Source organism: Echinops telfairi, unplaced genomic scaffold (assembly GCF_000313985.2).
Source record: "Echinops telfairi isolate 266 unplaced genomic scaffold, ASM31398v2 ScPeMD7_3533;HRSCAF=4204_0, whole genome shotgun sequence".
NCBI classification, from domain to species: domain Eukaryota; kingdom Metazoa; phylum Chordata; class Mammalia; order Afrosoricida; family Tenrecidae; genus Echinops; species Echinops telfairi.
The window spans coordinates 85,835,831-85,852,067 of NW_022107431.1; the positions used below are offsets into that span (position 1 = coordinate 85,835,831).

General features: G+C 46.5%; 1 protein-coding gene across 2 annotated transcripts in view; it reads right to left on the reverse strand.

Annotated features, from left to right (window-relative positions):
• The window catches only part of SCML4 (Scm polycomb group protein like 4), a 54,528-nt gene that overhangs the window by 23,622 nt on the left and 14,669 nt on the right, over nt 1-16,237 (reverse strand). The window contains exons 2-4 of one of the 2 annotated variants that reach the window (XM_030886862.2): nt 9,847-9,976; nt 7,711-7,911; nt 467-656 (exon numbers count right to left, since the gene is read on the reverse strand). In XM_030886862.2, the coding sequence (XP_030742722.1) occupies nt 467-656; nt 7,711-7,911; nt 9,847-9,976 (521 nt within the window). Of the gene's footprint in view, nt 1-461; nt 657-7,710; nt 7,912-9,846; nt 9,977-16,237 lie in introns of both variants that reach the window. The other variant, XM_004696237.2, reaches the window with a different exon arrangement.

Genomic DNA, 16,237 nt, shown 5'->3' on the forward strand with positions numbered 1-16,237 from the left:
CAGACCTGTGATGATTTGTGGGGAGCCCCTCTCCCCTTAACCCCACACGATGCCTGTATTCTAGCAACCTAGGCCTCAGAGCAATACACACAGCTGCTAACCACAAGGTTACAGCCTTGAGTCCACCGCCAGGTGCCTCCAAAGAGTGACTTGGTGTTCTACTGCTGTAAAGCCCATTATTGAAAGCCCTTTGGCCCACAGTTCAACACTGGCCCACCCAGGGTTGCCATGAGTCAAGGTAGACTTGACGGCTATGTCAGCTGCAGCCTGGGATGGGGATCATGTAGGGACTCTAGTCCCAGCCGGGCCTGAATGCCCCTGGGCACCCGTGGCTGCCAGCAGGAGAACTCTGAAGGCTTGGGGTTCTTTTCCTCAACACCAGCCTCCCCTGCCCTGGAAGGGGAGAGAACCCAGGACTGTAGGGGTGACCTGCTGGCAGATGGAAGCAGGACTAGGCCTACCTGACTCTGTCCTCCCATCCACAGTCTCCGGGGCTTGCTCAGAGGCACTGGAGCCCTTGGGGATGGGCTGGTGGCTGAAGAGGTCATCACACAGGAGACTTCTGCACAGCTTGGCCAGGAAGCGAAGGACATACCCGATGCTGTTGACCACGGGCAGACTCCGCAGGTGCTGTTTCCCATCGAAGGAGGCCGAGACTGGAAAACCACAGACACAGCCACTGAGAACTGGGCTCGGGGAAACCGGCCACCAGCCAGCCCCGGGGAGGCGGGCGTGGTTCGTGTTGGTGTGTTCTTAGACAGGCTCGCTTTGCAGTCCCTGCGTGGTACAAGCAGTTAACAGGCTCAGTCCCTAACCAAAATGTTGGAGGCTGGAGTCTATCCAGAGGTACCTCCAAAGGGAATCCTGGTGATCGTCTTAGCAAAAAACCCCAATCAGCCTTTGAAAACCCTATAGACCCTACACATGGGGTCATCCTGAGTCATAATGGCAACTGGGCTTTATTTTCGCTTCACTCTTTTTTTCCCTCACTAGTGTCTCGTTTGTTTTCATGAATATATAAATTAATATACCTATACACTCGAGTATAAGTCGAGTTTTTCAGCACAATTTTAATGTAGTTTTGTGGTAAAATTAGGTTCCTCAGTTGGTATTCAAGTCGGCTTATCTCGAGTATATACGGTATGTTATTTCCAGGATCCAAAGCAGTGGATTGCATTGCATGAAGTCATAATGCCTCCTTAGTGCACTCTGGACAGTTTGGGGGTCTTTCTGTGTTTTCCTGTCTGGACTGTTTCGAAGGGCAGTCAGGTCTTTTTGGAAATGCCTAAAGTCCTTTAAGTTGCTCGGATGGTGTTCTCACGATTAAGTTGGGGCTGTGAGTTTGGAGGAAGACAATGATAGAAGTGAATGGCCTTGCTCATTGTCATATGGCAGCAGTTACATGATATCTACATGACTTATCACCGTGAAGCTAACCCCGATTGATTGGCCAACGTGGTGCCTGCCAGGTATCTCCACTGTGTGAGATGGTGATGGGGGCATTAAGCTCCAGGGTGGTGGGGACATTAAGCTCCAACTCTTGCAGAGGGGAGAGTCTACAAGTTACTTGGCATTCTTCTAGAAGGAAGGTTAGTCCCCCCTCCCCCAGGGATTTATGTACTCAATGACTTGTTTATATCAGAATAAACATAATTCTATTCTGTGCTATGGGTAATGCGACATACTATTTGTTTTGCTGTGTCAATAGCTCCGGCTTTGATCTCTGGGATCTTTCTCAGGCTGACTCCCAACTCGTGTATGATTGATCACCACGTTTTCTAGACCCGCTTTGCTTTGGCCACTACAACAGTCTTCAGGTTCATCTTGCATATTCCTTGCCCCAACTCTAGAACCAGCCATTTCTCCAATGAGCCTTCATTGCTATGACTAAAGAATGACATTGAGAAGGAAAGTAGCATCCAAAACATGGACCCTGGGGGACTGATTGCTACTGCACTGCCTTTAGTTCTTAGTGCTTTCGGCTAAGAGCTAAGGAACACGTCTCTGTGCGCTGCTGCAGCTCGGCACCGTTGACTTGCTTCAGACGCACAATGACTCTGTATGATAAAGCAGAGCTGATGGGCTTTCTTGATTATTGCCTTTTTTGGAAGCAGGTCTTTTTGGAAGCAGGAATCAGATCAGCAGGTATATTGAATTCAAACCACCAACCTTTTGGCTAGCAGACAAACAGCCATCTGTGCCACCAAGGTCCCTTATATCTGTAACCCAACCCATTAATAGTTTATCTATCTATCTATCTAGTGTCTATTTAAATAAACATGAGTTCATATTGATGGCTCCAACTCTAGTCTTGTCACCATAGGGTCCACTTTTAGCTTCCGAGGGTGAGTTTTTATAAAGGAGAATTCTTCTGGACCTCGGATTACCAGAATTTAGAACAGACGCACTGGTTCCTTTTTGCAGTTCTCACAGTCCATGTGGTTGCACACTACCTTCATCAAGAGAAGACACACTAAAGCCAAACTCAGCACCATGGAGTCGACGCCGACTCATACTGACCCTAGAGGTTGGGGTAGAACCACTACCCATGTGGGTTTCTGAAACTGTAACTGGGGATAGAAAACCTCATCTTTCTCCCAGGAGCAGTTGGTGGTTTTGAACTATTGACCTTGTAGTTAGTGGCCCAACTTGTAACCACTACGCCCGCCACCTGGGCTCTGGACACACAGGAGACAAAGAGACACCAAAGAGGACATTCTGATTCCTGCTTCGGTCTCTGCCACTCAGGTGTCAACAACTATGGTAGCAGCCTCATTTACATTACATCCCGCAAAGGCTGGTAGAGGCCGGGGCAGGGGTCTATCATTTGTTTTGATTGCAGAATGCTAGGGGAAAGGCCCATTCCAATAAGTCCAAACAATTCTCTTCACTTGTGTGGGCTTTCTATTTTGACAAGCGCTGCCACACTTGTGGTCTCCTTAAGTGCTTCCACCAGTCCTGTGAGGACAGTAAGCCACAGGTTATCACCCCACGTCACAGTTGAGGAACTGCAGTGAGGACCTGGGTGGTTTTCCATGTCCCATGGCCTCTCATGGCACTTGCCTGTCATTTTTAATACACCCTGATTGGGAGAGCTAGCCAAAGAGTGACCAAGAGGCTCCCTGGGGAGGTTAGGTTGTCCTGCCCAAGCACACGGTGGAGACTTCCTTTTAGTGAGGGCACTGCCGTTGGCATCCAGTGTATGTAGTCCCGGCTGATGATGCATTTTAGTTATCATCAACCGCACCTGGGACCCTCTGGGCTGTTGGTTTGGTTTTGATTGTCCATGTTATCATTGGCTCACCTTCCTGAGGGAGCCCTGGTGGGTTATGCAGTGGCCTGCTAACCACAAGGCCAGCAGTCCAAAACCACCAGCTGCCAGGAGAAAGAGGGGGCTTTCTGTTCTCGTCAGACTGACAGCCTCAGAAACCGCCAGGGCCATTCTACTGTCCTATAAGGTCACCATGACTCAGAATGGACTCAAGAGCAGTGGGTTTGACTTCATTGGGTTTGACGCCTTCCTGGGAGGAAGTTACACAGAAATGCATGCAGAAGATACTGGGGAAAAGTAGCAAGTTACGTGAACACATGACAGGCATTTGATCAGGATAATATGATGTGAGCGGTGAGAGAGAAATCATCCCTGCAGCAACATGCTGGGATTAGAACGGACCGTGCTGATGTGCGTCAGCTCCCAGACCAGGAAATGGGGAACTGAGAAATCCGGACTTGATGGATTTGAACAGGAAAGAAATCACGAGGAATCTAGAAATGGCAGGATTAGCTGGAGTATGTTCAAAACGAAGTCAGCAACACCAGGTGCTTGAGAACATAGATCCAGACGCCGGTTGCTTTACTTAAGCTTACAGGCAGATTTGAAAAGTGGTAAAGTGGTACTGTGAACTATGAGAAGAAAAGCACCGGAGACCATTGGCTCCGCTCCCCTCTCCCTTAGAAATCCTATCTCTATGCCTACTGATAATCCGGATGATCCAAAACTTCCCACAGGCGAAGTTATTACAGCAATTGAAAAACGTCAACTGTGCCCAATTCGTCTTCATTGTCAAGAGTACATTTGTGTGATGTGTGCACTTCTATGTAAGCATGTATGTATCAAAAATGCACATGTAAGTTTATGTGGAATGCTTCTATTATACATTGGCACCTATTATACATGGAAGTCAAAATAAAAAATGTTAAAGGAATGAGTCAACTCATCAGAAAACTTTACAATGGAGTGGCAGCAATAGATAAGTAAATTCGCAGACCCTCCTGGGGCATCAGGCTGGTTCCCTAAATGACTGCACATGCTCAAGGTGCCTGGGAGATCACAAAGTGGGAAAAGCCCACCACTTAAAGGGCATGGGATTCGTGAGATCCTAAAATGGTTCCCCCGGCAGGGTGAGGCAAGGCAGAACATCCCCAAAGGTGGGTGGGAAAGGGTTAAAAGTTCCATGATACTCTGATAGGCTCCCTTCCACCCCTGGGCGCTCAGAGATTCATAAAAGCCTTCTCCAGCCTGGACACTTTTCTCCCTGGACACCACAGTGGTGGCACCAAAGTGACCCTTTCTGTGCTTTGTGGCATGGGAACAATTGGCAAGCCCGGCCTCGGGGAACAGGGTCTAAGTGGAAAGTGGGTGTCTGAACTATTCCTCCCGAAGCTACTCCCCCCCCCCACCAAACCATGCTGTGGGGTCGGTCGCATAAAGCACCTCGCGTCCCGGAGGAGGAGGCAGGGCGGCCTTCGCACCCGCTCGGCTGGGCGCTGGCCCTTGTGGAAGTCCCTCGGCCGAGGGAAGCATGGTGCGGCTGTGCTCCACTCTTGTTTGGTGCCAAACTCTGCAGAATGCCTGGCGACTGCCAAGGGCCCCAAGGCCACAGCAGGGAATTGAGGTCCACTGTCCCAGCTGCGGGGACCAATAATGAGAGTAGCCATACCAGGAGGGGAGAAAGGGGCAACCATCACAATGATCGACATAGAACCCTCTCCCAGGGGGACGCACAACAGAAAAGTGAGTGAAGGGAGACAGTGGTCCGTGCAAGAATGAAAAAGATTTTTATAAATGATCAAGGGTTCATGAGGAAGGGAGGAAATGAGCTGGTACCAAGGGCTCAAGTAGAAAGCAAATGTTTTGAACATGATGATGGCAACAAATGTACAAATGTGCTTGACACAATGGATGGATGGATTGTGATAAGAGCTGTAAGAGACCCCAATAAAATGATTTTTTTTAAAGATCAAAAAGTTGATAATAAATGAAAAGTCAACTGAAAATGAAACAACATAGTGACAGCAGGCTGCACTGAAGGGGACGGACACGCCGGAAGGGAGGTGCTGTCTCTGAGCTCCATACCTATGACTTAAACCGTTCTGTGAGGCCAGGGAATCAGTCCTTGGTCCCAGGTAGAAGCCGGATCGGGAGCCCGGCTCTCAGAGGGAAACCTGAAGTGCCACCAAAGGGCTCTCACAGGGTCTGGCGACAGGATTCTCCTGCCCTCTCTTGGTCCTCTACTTCTTCCTCCTGGCCATCGCCTTGTCTCTGTTGGCATCTTCTGAGGCCTCTTAAAAATCACCGCAGGTCAGGAACCTGGGCCTAGGGCTAGCCAAGTTCTGTTCTAACCCATTACCAGCGCGTCAGAAGCAGGGTCCTGTTCAGAGGGATTGCTAGATGAGCAAGGTCCAGCAGAGCTTGGGAAGCTGTGCTGAACACTCTCTCCATCGCCCAAGCCTTGGACACCTGGAGGTAAAGAAGAAACCCCTGCTTTGGCTCTTCTGGACAGGCAACTCCCACCCTGCCACGCGTGCCTGCCTATTTTCTTAGCCGAAAGGGTCTCCTTCGCTGACCTATTGCTGGTGATTCTCCTCCCTTTTCCCTGGTGTCATGGGGATGTGTCACGGATGCTGGGCCACAGAGGACACTCTGCTAGAGTTGAGGCCTCTCGGAAGGTCCTGGACTTGCAGGGCACGAGGGCAGGTGCAGCGCCCCTTCTGCAGACAGCCTGCACAGGCCCCTGCAGGCAAGCATCTGAAGAGAGCGTGCTTCTGAGTCTACCCTTGTCGATGGGTGTCAACCTCAACATCTACTTCGACTCCTGCCAAATTGGAGAACTGATGGGAGAATGGAGATTTTCTTCTTCTTCTTCTTCTGATCCTAAGCTCTTATTTAAAAGTAAACAAACAATAAACACACACCCTTGTAAGGTAGCATGAAGGCCGGAGCTTTCTCCATGTGTGGCGATCAAAACCAAGCCCTAAACTCACTGCCATCGAGTCGATGCCAAATCACAGTGACCCTGTAGGATAGGGTAGAATTATCCCCCTGAGTTTCTGAGACTGTCACTCTATGGGAGTAGACAACCCCATCCTTCTCCCACAGAGAGGCTGGTGGTTTCAGGCAACCACCTGGCAGTTAGCAGCCCCATGCCTGTCCACGATGCCATCAGGGCTCCTTATGCAGGGTGATTCTTGCGCTACGAAAGCAGGACGGGAGTAGAGTGAGAGAGGATAGAGGGTGGCAGGGACTGAGAGTCTAAACAGGACACTAGGGAAAGGGCTCTGATAAGTGGCTTTCGAGAAGGAACCTCAAGGAAGTATGGGAGCAAATCAGGTAGACATACAGGGAAGAGCTTCCAGGCAGAGAGAATGACAATGTAAAGAACCCGAGTCAGGAGCATGAGCCGAGGACACACACGAACAGCAAGGAGCCCCTGCACCACAGCCGAAGCGAAGGACTGGGAAAGACTGAAGAGGTCACCTGGCAGGGACTTGGGCTTTGCTCCTAAGTGAGAGAAGGCTATGAAAGATGTTGACTGAGACGGGGCAGGATGTGCATGAGATTTCTGAAGAACCAAGAGAGTTGGTACGGGTAAGGAAATGTGGTTGGATTCTGGATCTATTTGAAAGGTAGAATAGCATTTCCTGATGGGTTGGATATAGTGGGGATGTGGTAGTTACATAATTTCATGTCAATTTGTTAAATAGGTAATAGGGGTGGAGTCTGGTCTGTCGATCGGGTCATAGCCAATCATGCCTCTGTGTGGGCATGGCCTTTTCCCGAGGATTCTGGGAACTCTGTCTTCCTCCCTGGAGGTGGGTCACACACACTCTCTCTCTGCTACACATTCTTGTTGACAAGCAAATGGAGCTATGCTGATGGAGCCAGAGCCCTGGAGCTAAAGGAGCCACATGGAGAGCCCTGCCAGCGCTGAGATGCTTCCACTGCCACTGGATCCACAAGACTTTCGACCCACTGGCCTGTGATCTTCCTGCATTCGGCATCATAGTATGTGTTGTGTGAGTCTGAAGAGGAATTTATAGACTGGTACCAGACATATGGGCTAATATTGGACTTATGGACTTGATCTGGACTGGGCTGGGATGTTTTCTTAATCTTCCATTCCTCTTTAAATAAAGCTTTTTCTTGTACACATGTGAGTCTCTGGATCTGTTTCTCTAGTCTACCCGGACTGACACAGGGGAAGAGAAAAGGAAGAGTGAAGGATGAGACCTCAGGGGCCCAGTACTCCTGTCAGGTCTGGAAGCACCTTTTCCTCAGGCTCTGGAAGAAGCCCCAGCACCCAAGGTCATTATGGTCCCCAGAGCCCAGCAGATGGAAGACTTGGCCCAAACCACTGTCACCGAGTATGGCTGCTTCCCTCTTCAGCAAACCCCAAATGGCCCTCTCATACAACCTCCTCAGAGTCTTACCGGGCACTATCTCGCCGCCATAGCCCTGCATGACCAGGGAGAAGACCAGCTTCTGCTGGTGGGCACAGTCAATGCAGGCCTGCACGGCCTGCTGCAGGACCGCCGACGGTCTCTCAGGCCCGAAGTGTTCCGGGAGCTGCTGCACCTTCCTCCTCTCCAGGTACGGCCCTGCGTTGACTTGCTTGTTGATGTACAGGCAGACTGTGGAAACAGAGACCCGGATGTGCATCAGGCCATTGGGCTGCCCCAGGTGCCGCAGCTTCCATCACCCCCTACACCCTCGGCCTTGGGAAAAAAAGTGGTTTCCAACATAGGAAGCAAGAGGCAAAAGCACCTGACACCCCACCTTCTGGGCCTTTTCTTAAGGGAGCCTCCTGGGAGGCGACAGGGGGCCCACGCTGATACATGTTCTCAAACTTGAATGACAGGTTACAGAGGCTCGTGTGGGCTACTGTGCAGACATGATTATAGTGCCGGGCATGTGCACAGACACAATCTCCCGGCCCTCTAACGGCGCCACCAAGCACCTACTGTTTGCGATTTCTCTGGTCATCTGTGGAAGAAAACAAAAGTCAAGCTGCTGCTTATCCCTTGGAGACTCAGTTCAGTGCAGTTCAAAAGAGAATCCAGTCTTCTCACGCACTCCTTCCCAGACAATGACAGGAACTCTAAGCTCACAGCAAGGGGCACTCATTCCACTGCCCATTTTGAGGAATCTGATCAATGGTCTCCACACTTTAAAAACAATACACCCATCAGCAAACATGTCCCAAATGTATGATTTTTGTCTTAAAAATTAAAAACAAAAAATTTAATTTGCCCGTGAGTCAATTCCTATTCACCACGACCCTTTAGGTAGGACTTCCCCAGTGGGTGTCTAAGACTTAAACTCTTCATAGGAGTAGAAAGCCTCGTCTTTCTCCTGAGGAGCGGTTGGTGGTTTTGAAGTGCTGACCTTGTGGTTATCAGCCCAGCATGTAACCACCTGTTCTTGGCTTTATCAATACACCACGTACATTTAAAGGATATACTGTAGGGGTCGTAAATAAGATTTACCTTAGAAGTCAAAAAATTTAAAGGATGAAATAAGAATAGGTCTTAATAAGTCATATATTTGATAAAAACCCACGAGACAGAACTAAATGGGATTTCCCTGTTTATTCGGATCTTAAAAGTTTCTTGTCTTTGATAGGGTGCAGGCTTGCCTTAGAGGGAGCCAGTCAAGAGTCCCTGCTCTGACTGGCTTATGCATTAGACAGGTTAAGTCTACTTAGCCCGGCTAAGTCTACTTTCATGGGTTTGACTACGGCACGTCGATGACTCCGTTCATCTACCATTGCTCCGTCTAACACTGCCTGCACCAGGGTATGAGCACCTCACCTCAGAACGCACCTGTGCAAAGGATTGTGGGCCAGGGACTTTCCAATGCGACCAATAGTATTTTGAAAAAGGTTAAAGATTAACAGGAAAAGTACATTTAAAAAAAGAGCTCCTCTGAGCACTTTACTTGTTTTGCTCCTGGATGGCGTAAACAATGAATGCACTCAGCTACTCATGGAAAGGTGGATGGTTTGAACCCACTCAGCAGCACCTTGGAAGAAAGTCCTGGCAATCAATCCACTTCCTAAAGGTCAGAGTGATTGACAACCTTCCAGGGCACCATTCAACTTTGACACATATGGGGTCGCCATGGGTCACAATCAACTCAATGGCAAATGGTTTGCATACTTTATCTGATTCTCAAGATAAGCTTTTTAGTTGGGCATGATTATTGTGTTACTAATTAAGAAATAGAGTCTGACTCAGCCTGGCTAAGTCTATAAATGGTGGTGGAACAGGGATTTGTACCCAGGTCTCTCTGTGCTCTTTCCACCCTACAGGCTGTATGTCCTTCCATTCATCAGAGATGTTGAAGGAAATCACAATGAATAAGGGACCTTCATACCAAGCACTGGGGTAGGTCCTACAGAGAAAATTATGTTCTAGAGGAATCTGCCCATCCTATCTGCTGTCCAGCTAAAAGAAGCACCAAATTCTTCATGTGGTGTTTTCTCAGATGCAGCTCTATTGTTCTTAAAATAAGTGTTAGAAGGTGGGCTGCTTTGTTACCTGCTGGATCTTATTCTGCAGACTTACCTGTGAGAGGCTGTGGGGCTGCCAAGCTGGGTATGGTGGCTGCATCCTGAGGGATGTTGCTGAGGTCAGGCTCAGGGGTGCTCCATGGAGGGGAGAGGCCTAAAGGAGTCATGAGAACCCGAGGCTTCAGCTGTAAGAGAGAGTCCAGTGGGTCAGTGAAAACTGGATATGTTTTCTATATCTTTCCAGAATCTCTTCTTGCTATCAGTTAGTCATTGCTACTTCAGCATCCTTTCATGCCTCTCTATTGTGCAGCTTTAGGAACTGAACTTCAGATTCAAGGTGCTTATCTTTGGGGTCACACTCAGAAGTCAGTTCCACCCCCCAACTTTTGCAATGAAGTTACCCAAGAAATGACTATTTCAGCCAGTGGGTGTGGCAGCTTCAGAGGCAGGAATAGTTGAAACTCATAAGCCCTTGTAGTACAGGACGCAGGACAGGGAGCGGTGACCCGTTTGATCACCTATGGAGAAGGCTTCCCTGTGTGTACCTACAAACTGACCCTGAAGTTCTCAGAGTCGCTCTGCGTACTGACTTTTCTGCCTGCAAAGGCCACTGGATCATCATTCCTCCAAGGGGTTGACGATGTTCAGTGTTTATTCCCTGATACTGAGACTGTCAGAACCAGTAGATATAGAATGAGGGTATTTCCTGGTGTTAAAAACAGCTACCTAGAAGGATGCTGTAGACTGAATTCTGTCACCCCAAGCTATATATTGAATTCCTGGCCCCGGTACCTGTGGAAGCCCTGTGGAGCTCTGTTGTACTCAGGAAGACCTACAGTTGCCATGAGTTGAGAGAAACTCAGTGACCATTGAGTTCTGGTTTGAGTACCTGTTTAGAAACAAGGTTTTACTTTTGATTCGATCAGACCTGTGTACCGTGAGTCCTAAAGGGGATCACTGTTGAGTTGTAAAAGACCAGAGTGGACTCAGAGCGAAAAGCTATGCCACGTGAAGATCACCTATGAGCCAAAACATCAGGGAAGACTCCGGTCTACCAACAAGGCAGGATGCGGGCCAAGAGCCTGATTTGCACCTTTAACCTTCTAGACTGTGGAAAAACATAAATTGCTGTTCTTAAAAGCCATCCGCTGTGGTATCTGTGTTATGGAAGGTAACTAAGACAAAATTCTCTCTTGAGACCACAAATGAGGAACTGAAAGCTGATGTTCTGAAATAAGGTGAGGTCGGTGATATCAGCACGCCACTCCGTTTGCACCAAGACAGACACGATTCGAGTCTCAGCGATCTAAGTCAGTCATTTCCCCTCTACACCCCGGGCCTTGTCGAGACCCACTCCAGACTCGTAGGTCGGAATCTCTGCGGGTAGGACTCAGACATCAGTCTTTTTAAAAATTACCCAGGTGATTCCAACATACAGTCCAGATTGAGACCATTGCTCAAGACCAGTGCTTTTCGACTTTAATTGGCCATCAGTCACATGGGACTATTTTCTTAAAATGCAGATTCCATTTCAGCAGATCTGAGGTCGAGCCTGAGTTTACATTTCTACCAAGCTCCCAGGTGGTGGTGATCCTGCGGCTCCACAGTCTATACTTGGTGCAGCAAGGTTGGATGTGCTGCCATCAACCTATATGTAGCTGCCAATAATATCGTGAATCACTTCCTGAATCTTTATGACTGAATAATAAAAACAATCATGGAGAAATAGTTTTCCTATTTCTAGTCATCCAATCATTATATATTCATTCTTTTGTTCATTCAACAAATATGTCACGAGCACCAGATATTCTGCTAGCTGCTGAGACACACGAAGGAGCAAAGCAAAGGAAGCCTACGGTCACCAGACCAAAGGGAACAAAGACTAGAGCAGAATAAATGAAGGGTAAAACAATGGAAAGACTCAATGAGACTAGAAGTTGGTTCTTGGAGAGGATTCATACAACTGTCAATTTAACAACGGAAAAGAGACGCTCTGAATGACAAATAGATGCTGCTGCAGCAGAACCAACTGGAACGAAAATAACAGAACACTATGCAGAGCAGTAAAACCATAAAAACCTAGAAGAATCGGACACATTTTAGAAACACGTGACCTCCAAAAACTAACACAATCTTCTTCACAAAAGAAGAAATTGGATGTCATAAAAACATCCCCAATTTGGAAAGTCCTAACTCAGGGCGAATTCTACCAAACATGAGGAGAAGAGCTGAGGGCAATCTTACTCACGCCACTCAGAGCACATAAAGAGACGGAATATGCCTGTGTGCATCCTCTGATGCAGAATAACATAATACCAAACCGCGGTCAAGACGCTACAAAAGAAAACCATAGGCCAATATCCTTTATGAACTCATTGTGAGTCGCGGCTGAGTTGGTTCCAACTCAGAGAGACCCTATATAAAACACACCAAAACACTACCTAGCCCTTTGCCATCCTCACAAGCACTGGCATATTTGCGCCCATTGTTATAGTCACTGTGTCCGTTGATAGACTCAAAAGTTCTTGAAAAAATCCTATCCAAGGGAGTCCTACAGCATATAAAAATTTCATATATTATGACCAGTGGTATTCATGGCAGGTGTACAAGACTGGTTCAACATTAGGAAAAAACAAGTATTATAGCCCACCTCATAAAACAAAGAAAAATAACCATATGATCATATCAATCTATGTAGAAAAGGTATCTAGTAAAACCTGACATCTACTCTTTAAAAAAAAATCATTTTATTGGGGGCTCGTACAACTCTTATCACAATCCATACATACATCGATTGTGTCAATCACTGTTGTACAATTGTTGGCATCATCTGACATCTACTCTTGCTAAAATGTTCAGCAAAATAAGAATAGAAGAGAAATTCCTCAACACAATTAAAGACATGTATGCAAAACCAATAGCCAGCATTATTCTCAAGAGAAACTGAGTGGAACCAGACAAGGATGCCTTCATGTGTGGCTCCTACATAATACTGCACTGGAAACCCTAGCCAGAACAATAAGGCAAGAAAGGAAAGTAAAAGTCATTTAAATCAACAAAGAATGAAATGATCTCCATTTGCAAATTATATGATCCTATAAAGAGGAAAATACTAAAAGCTCAACAAGAAAATGACCAAAATAAAACAAAAGGCTTCAGGAAAGTAACAGGATACAAGATCAACACACACAAATTAGCTGGATTCCTCAGCACCAGTGTTTCCCAAAGTGGGCGATTCTGCACCCTGGGAGCAAAGGAACAATCCATGAGGGCTACAAAAGCAGATGTTCCAAAACTCCAATTCATTGCCATCAAGTCGTTGCTGGCTCTGAGCAACTCCACAGGACAGAGTAGAACTGCCCCTGTGGGCTTCCAAGACTGCAATTCTCTATGGGAGTAGAAAGTATCAGCCTTCTCCCAAGGAGTGGCTGGTGGTTTGAACTGCTGACTTTATCATTATCTGCCCAACATGTTACCCATTATGCAGGCAGGGCTCCTTTGTGTGGTAATAGGGAAGATACAAAATGCTTTACTTGCACAAATACCTAATAAGATAGTCTTTATACCTACAGAAATGTAGAGCTATGACTTCAGGGCTCAAGTACCCTTGGCCCTTCTAGCCCATTATTTCCCAAAGTGAGTGAGACCACTCCCTTGGAGGCACTCTAACAATCCAGGGAAACTGAAAAAACAGATAGCTACACTTTATCCGAGATTATGGGCTATAGTTAAAAAAAAATTTTTTTAATTGCCAAGAAGAATGCTGAATAATTTTTCTCCCTTGTAAAGTAGATGATAGGGTACATAATTTTGGGAACCTATACTCTACATTAACAAGGAAATCTGAAGAGCAATATCATTTATAATAGTTACCCAAAACATGAAGGACTTACCATACACTTTGCCATCAAGTCAATTCGGACTCATAGAAATCCTGTGAGACAGGGTAGAACTGCTCCCTAGATTTCTGAGATGTAAGTCTTGCCAGGAGCACGCAGCTTCATCTATCTCCCAAGGAGCACTCCAACACACACCCCCTCTGTGCCACCATGGCACCTCAAGAAAGATCAAATATTAGGAATAAATTCAGCCAGAGACACGAAAGGCCTAGACAAAGAAAACTACAAAACATTATTCCAAGAAGTCAAAAAAAACCTGTATCAGTAAAAGAATATACCATACTTATGGATAGGAAGACAGCATTGCGAAATGTCAATATTTTCCAAAGTGATCTACAAATATAATGTAATTCGAAGGCAGATTTCATCATCTCTCTTTAAAGAGATGGAAAAACTAATTACCAATTTTATATGAAAAGGAAAAATACTTTGGATAAATAAAGCATTATTTAAGAAAAAGAACAAAGTAGGAAGCCTCCCATTTCCCCATCGCAAAGGCTATTGCCTGCCCTCAAGTCAAGCCCAACTTGTCGTGGTTTTACATGACAAGGTAGAACTTGCCCCTTGGGGTTTCTGAGACTTTAAATCTCTTCAGGAGTGGGAGTCCTAATGGCATGTGGACCACCCACCAAGCAGCTAACCACAAGATGAGCAGTTTGAGCCTCCCAGCTGTTCCGTGGCAGAGGGGAGAGGTCTATCCGGTGAATGTTGATACCAGGAAGGGCTCCTTGCAGCATCCAACCACACAAGATCAAAATGGCAGCATCTGCCCAGGGATGAAGTGCAGAAGGCAGGGGCAGAAAAGAAGGATGAATGAAAATGGTAAACATAGGGAGAAAGCGGGGATTGCAATCAAAGGCACAAATCAAAAGATAGATGAGCATATATGAAATGGGAATGGAAACCAAGTTTGCTCTGTAAACTTTGACTCAAATCACAATAAAAAGTTTTTATAAGAAATTACATATATATATATATCTTCCCCCAAAAAAAACAAGCAAACAGATAAAAGCTACACTGATGTGAGGGGGATAGTGCATTTGGAGTTCATTCTACCAGGTCAGACTGTTAATCAAGCTTTCTATTTAGTGGTTCTGAAAAGATTGTGTAACTGTGTGTGGCAAAAAAGGCCTGATTTGTGGCAGACGGGGGACTGGTATTGCCACCACGACATGCACCTGCTCATGCAGCCAGTGTGCCAGTTTTTGGCCAAAAACAGCATGTCTCTCTTGCCCCAGGCACCTGACTCACCTGACCTCACTCTGTGTGACTTCTCTTTGTTTCCTCAAAGGCAGAGGGACATGAAAGGACAGCAATTTGCTGACTTGGAAGAGGCGAAGTAAAAGATAAGGGAGATGCTGTCGCCATCCAAACATGTGTTTAAAAATGTTTCCAAGAATGGAACCACAGATTTAACAAATGTATTACTGTATATACTCGAGTATAGGCCAACCCGAATATCAGCCAAGGCACCTAATTTTACCACAAAAACCGCATATAAAAATATGCTGAAAAACTTGGCTTATCCATGAGTATATACGGTAAGTATATAAATGGAGATTACTTTGCAGGTGACAAGGTTGTTTTGTAAAAATTTAAATACATAGCTTTGGGGGGATCTGTTTTTTTGGGGGGTACCCCCTCATATATGCTCCTGAGAAAGTCGTTCTTCTATGAATTTCTATTTCTCCATATTTTCAATGTAAGAATTTTGCTAGGTTATTCCTTAAGGTTGTCCACCTTTAACTTACGAGTTTTTGACTCTGAATTTAGGCACTTCAAAACAACCTTTACTATAAAAGGCTTCCTCCAGATGTGGAAATCTCTATAGGACAATGTCTCGGTCCTCTTTCCCCCTTTCATTTATGAAGAGGCCCAGGTAGAAACATGTTTGGCTAAGAGGTAGGTGTTGCTAAGGAATTCAGTCTACAGATAGGACTGTGGGAGCATCACTTTGGAGGATTGTGGTAGTTACATAATCTGTTGTCAGTTTGAGAGCATTAAGAGTGAAGGGGTGGAGTTTAGCCTGTCAATCAGGTCACAACTTGATGACCTCATTGGGAGGCACTAAGGAAATAAATGGCTCCCTGGAGGTGGGGCACACACACTCCCTGCAAGACATTTCTGTTTGAGAAGACACAGGGAGCTATGCTAGAGCCCTGGGGCTGAAGGAGCCACATGGAAACCCTGGCCAGCATTGAGAGGCTTCACTCCCATGGATCCACAAGATTTTCCACGCACTGGCTTGTGATCTTCCTGCATTCAGCTTCATTGTTTGTGTTGCGTGAGTCTCAAGAGGAATTCATGGGCAAATATCGGATTTACGGGCTAATATTCAACTCATGGACTTGATCTGGTCTGGGCTGGGATGCTTTCTCAATATTCAATTGCTCTTGTATATAAAGATCTTTCTTATACACATATGAGTGTCTATGAATTTGTTTCTCTAGCCCACCCAGACTACCATAAGGTTTCTTGGAGCCAACCTATGGCCTTCTGGGGAAGGTATTATAAAAACACATTACTGGGGCTGACCTGCCCCTCCCC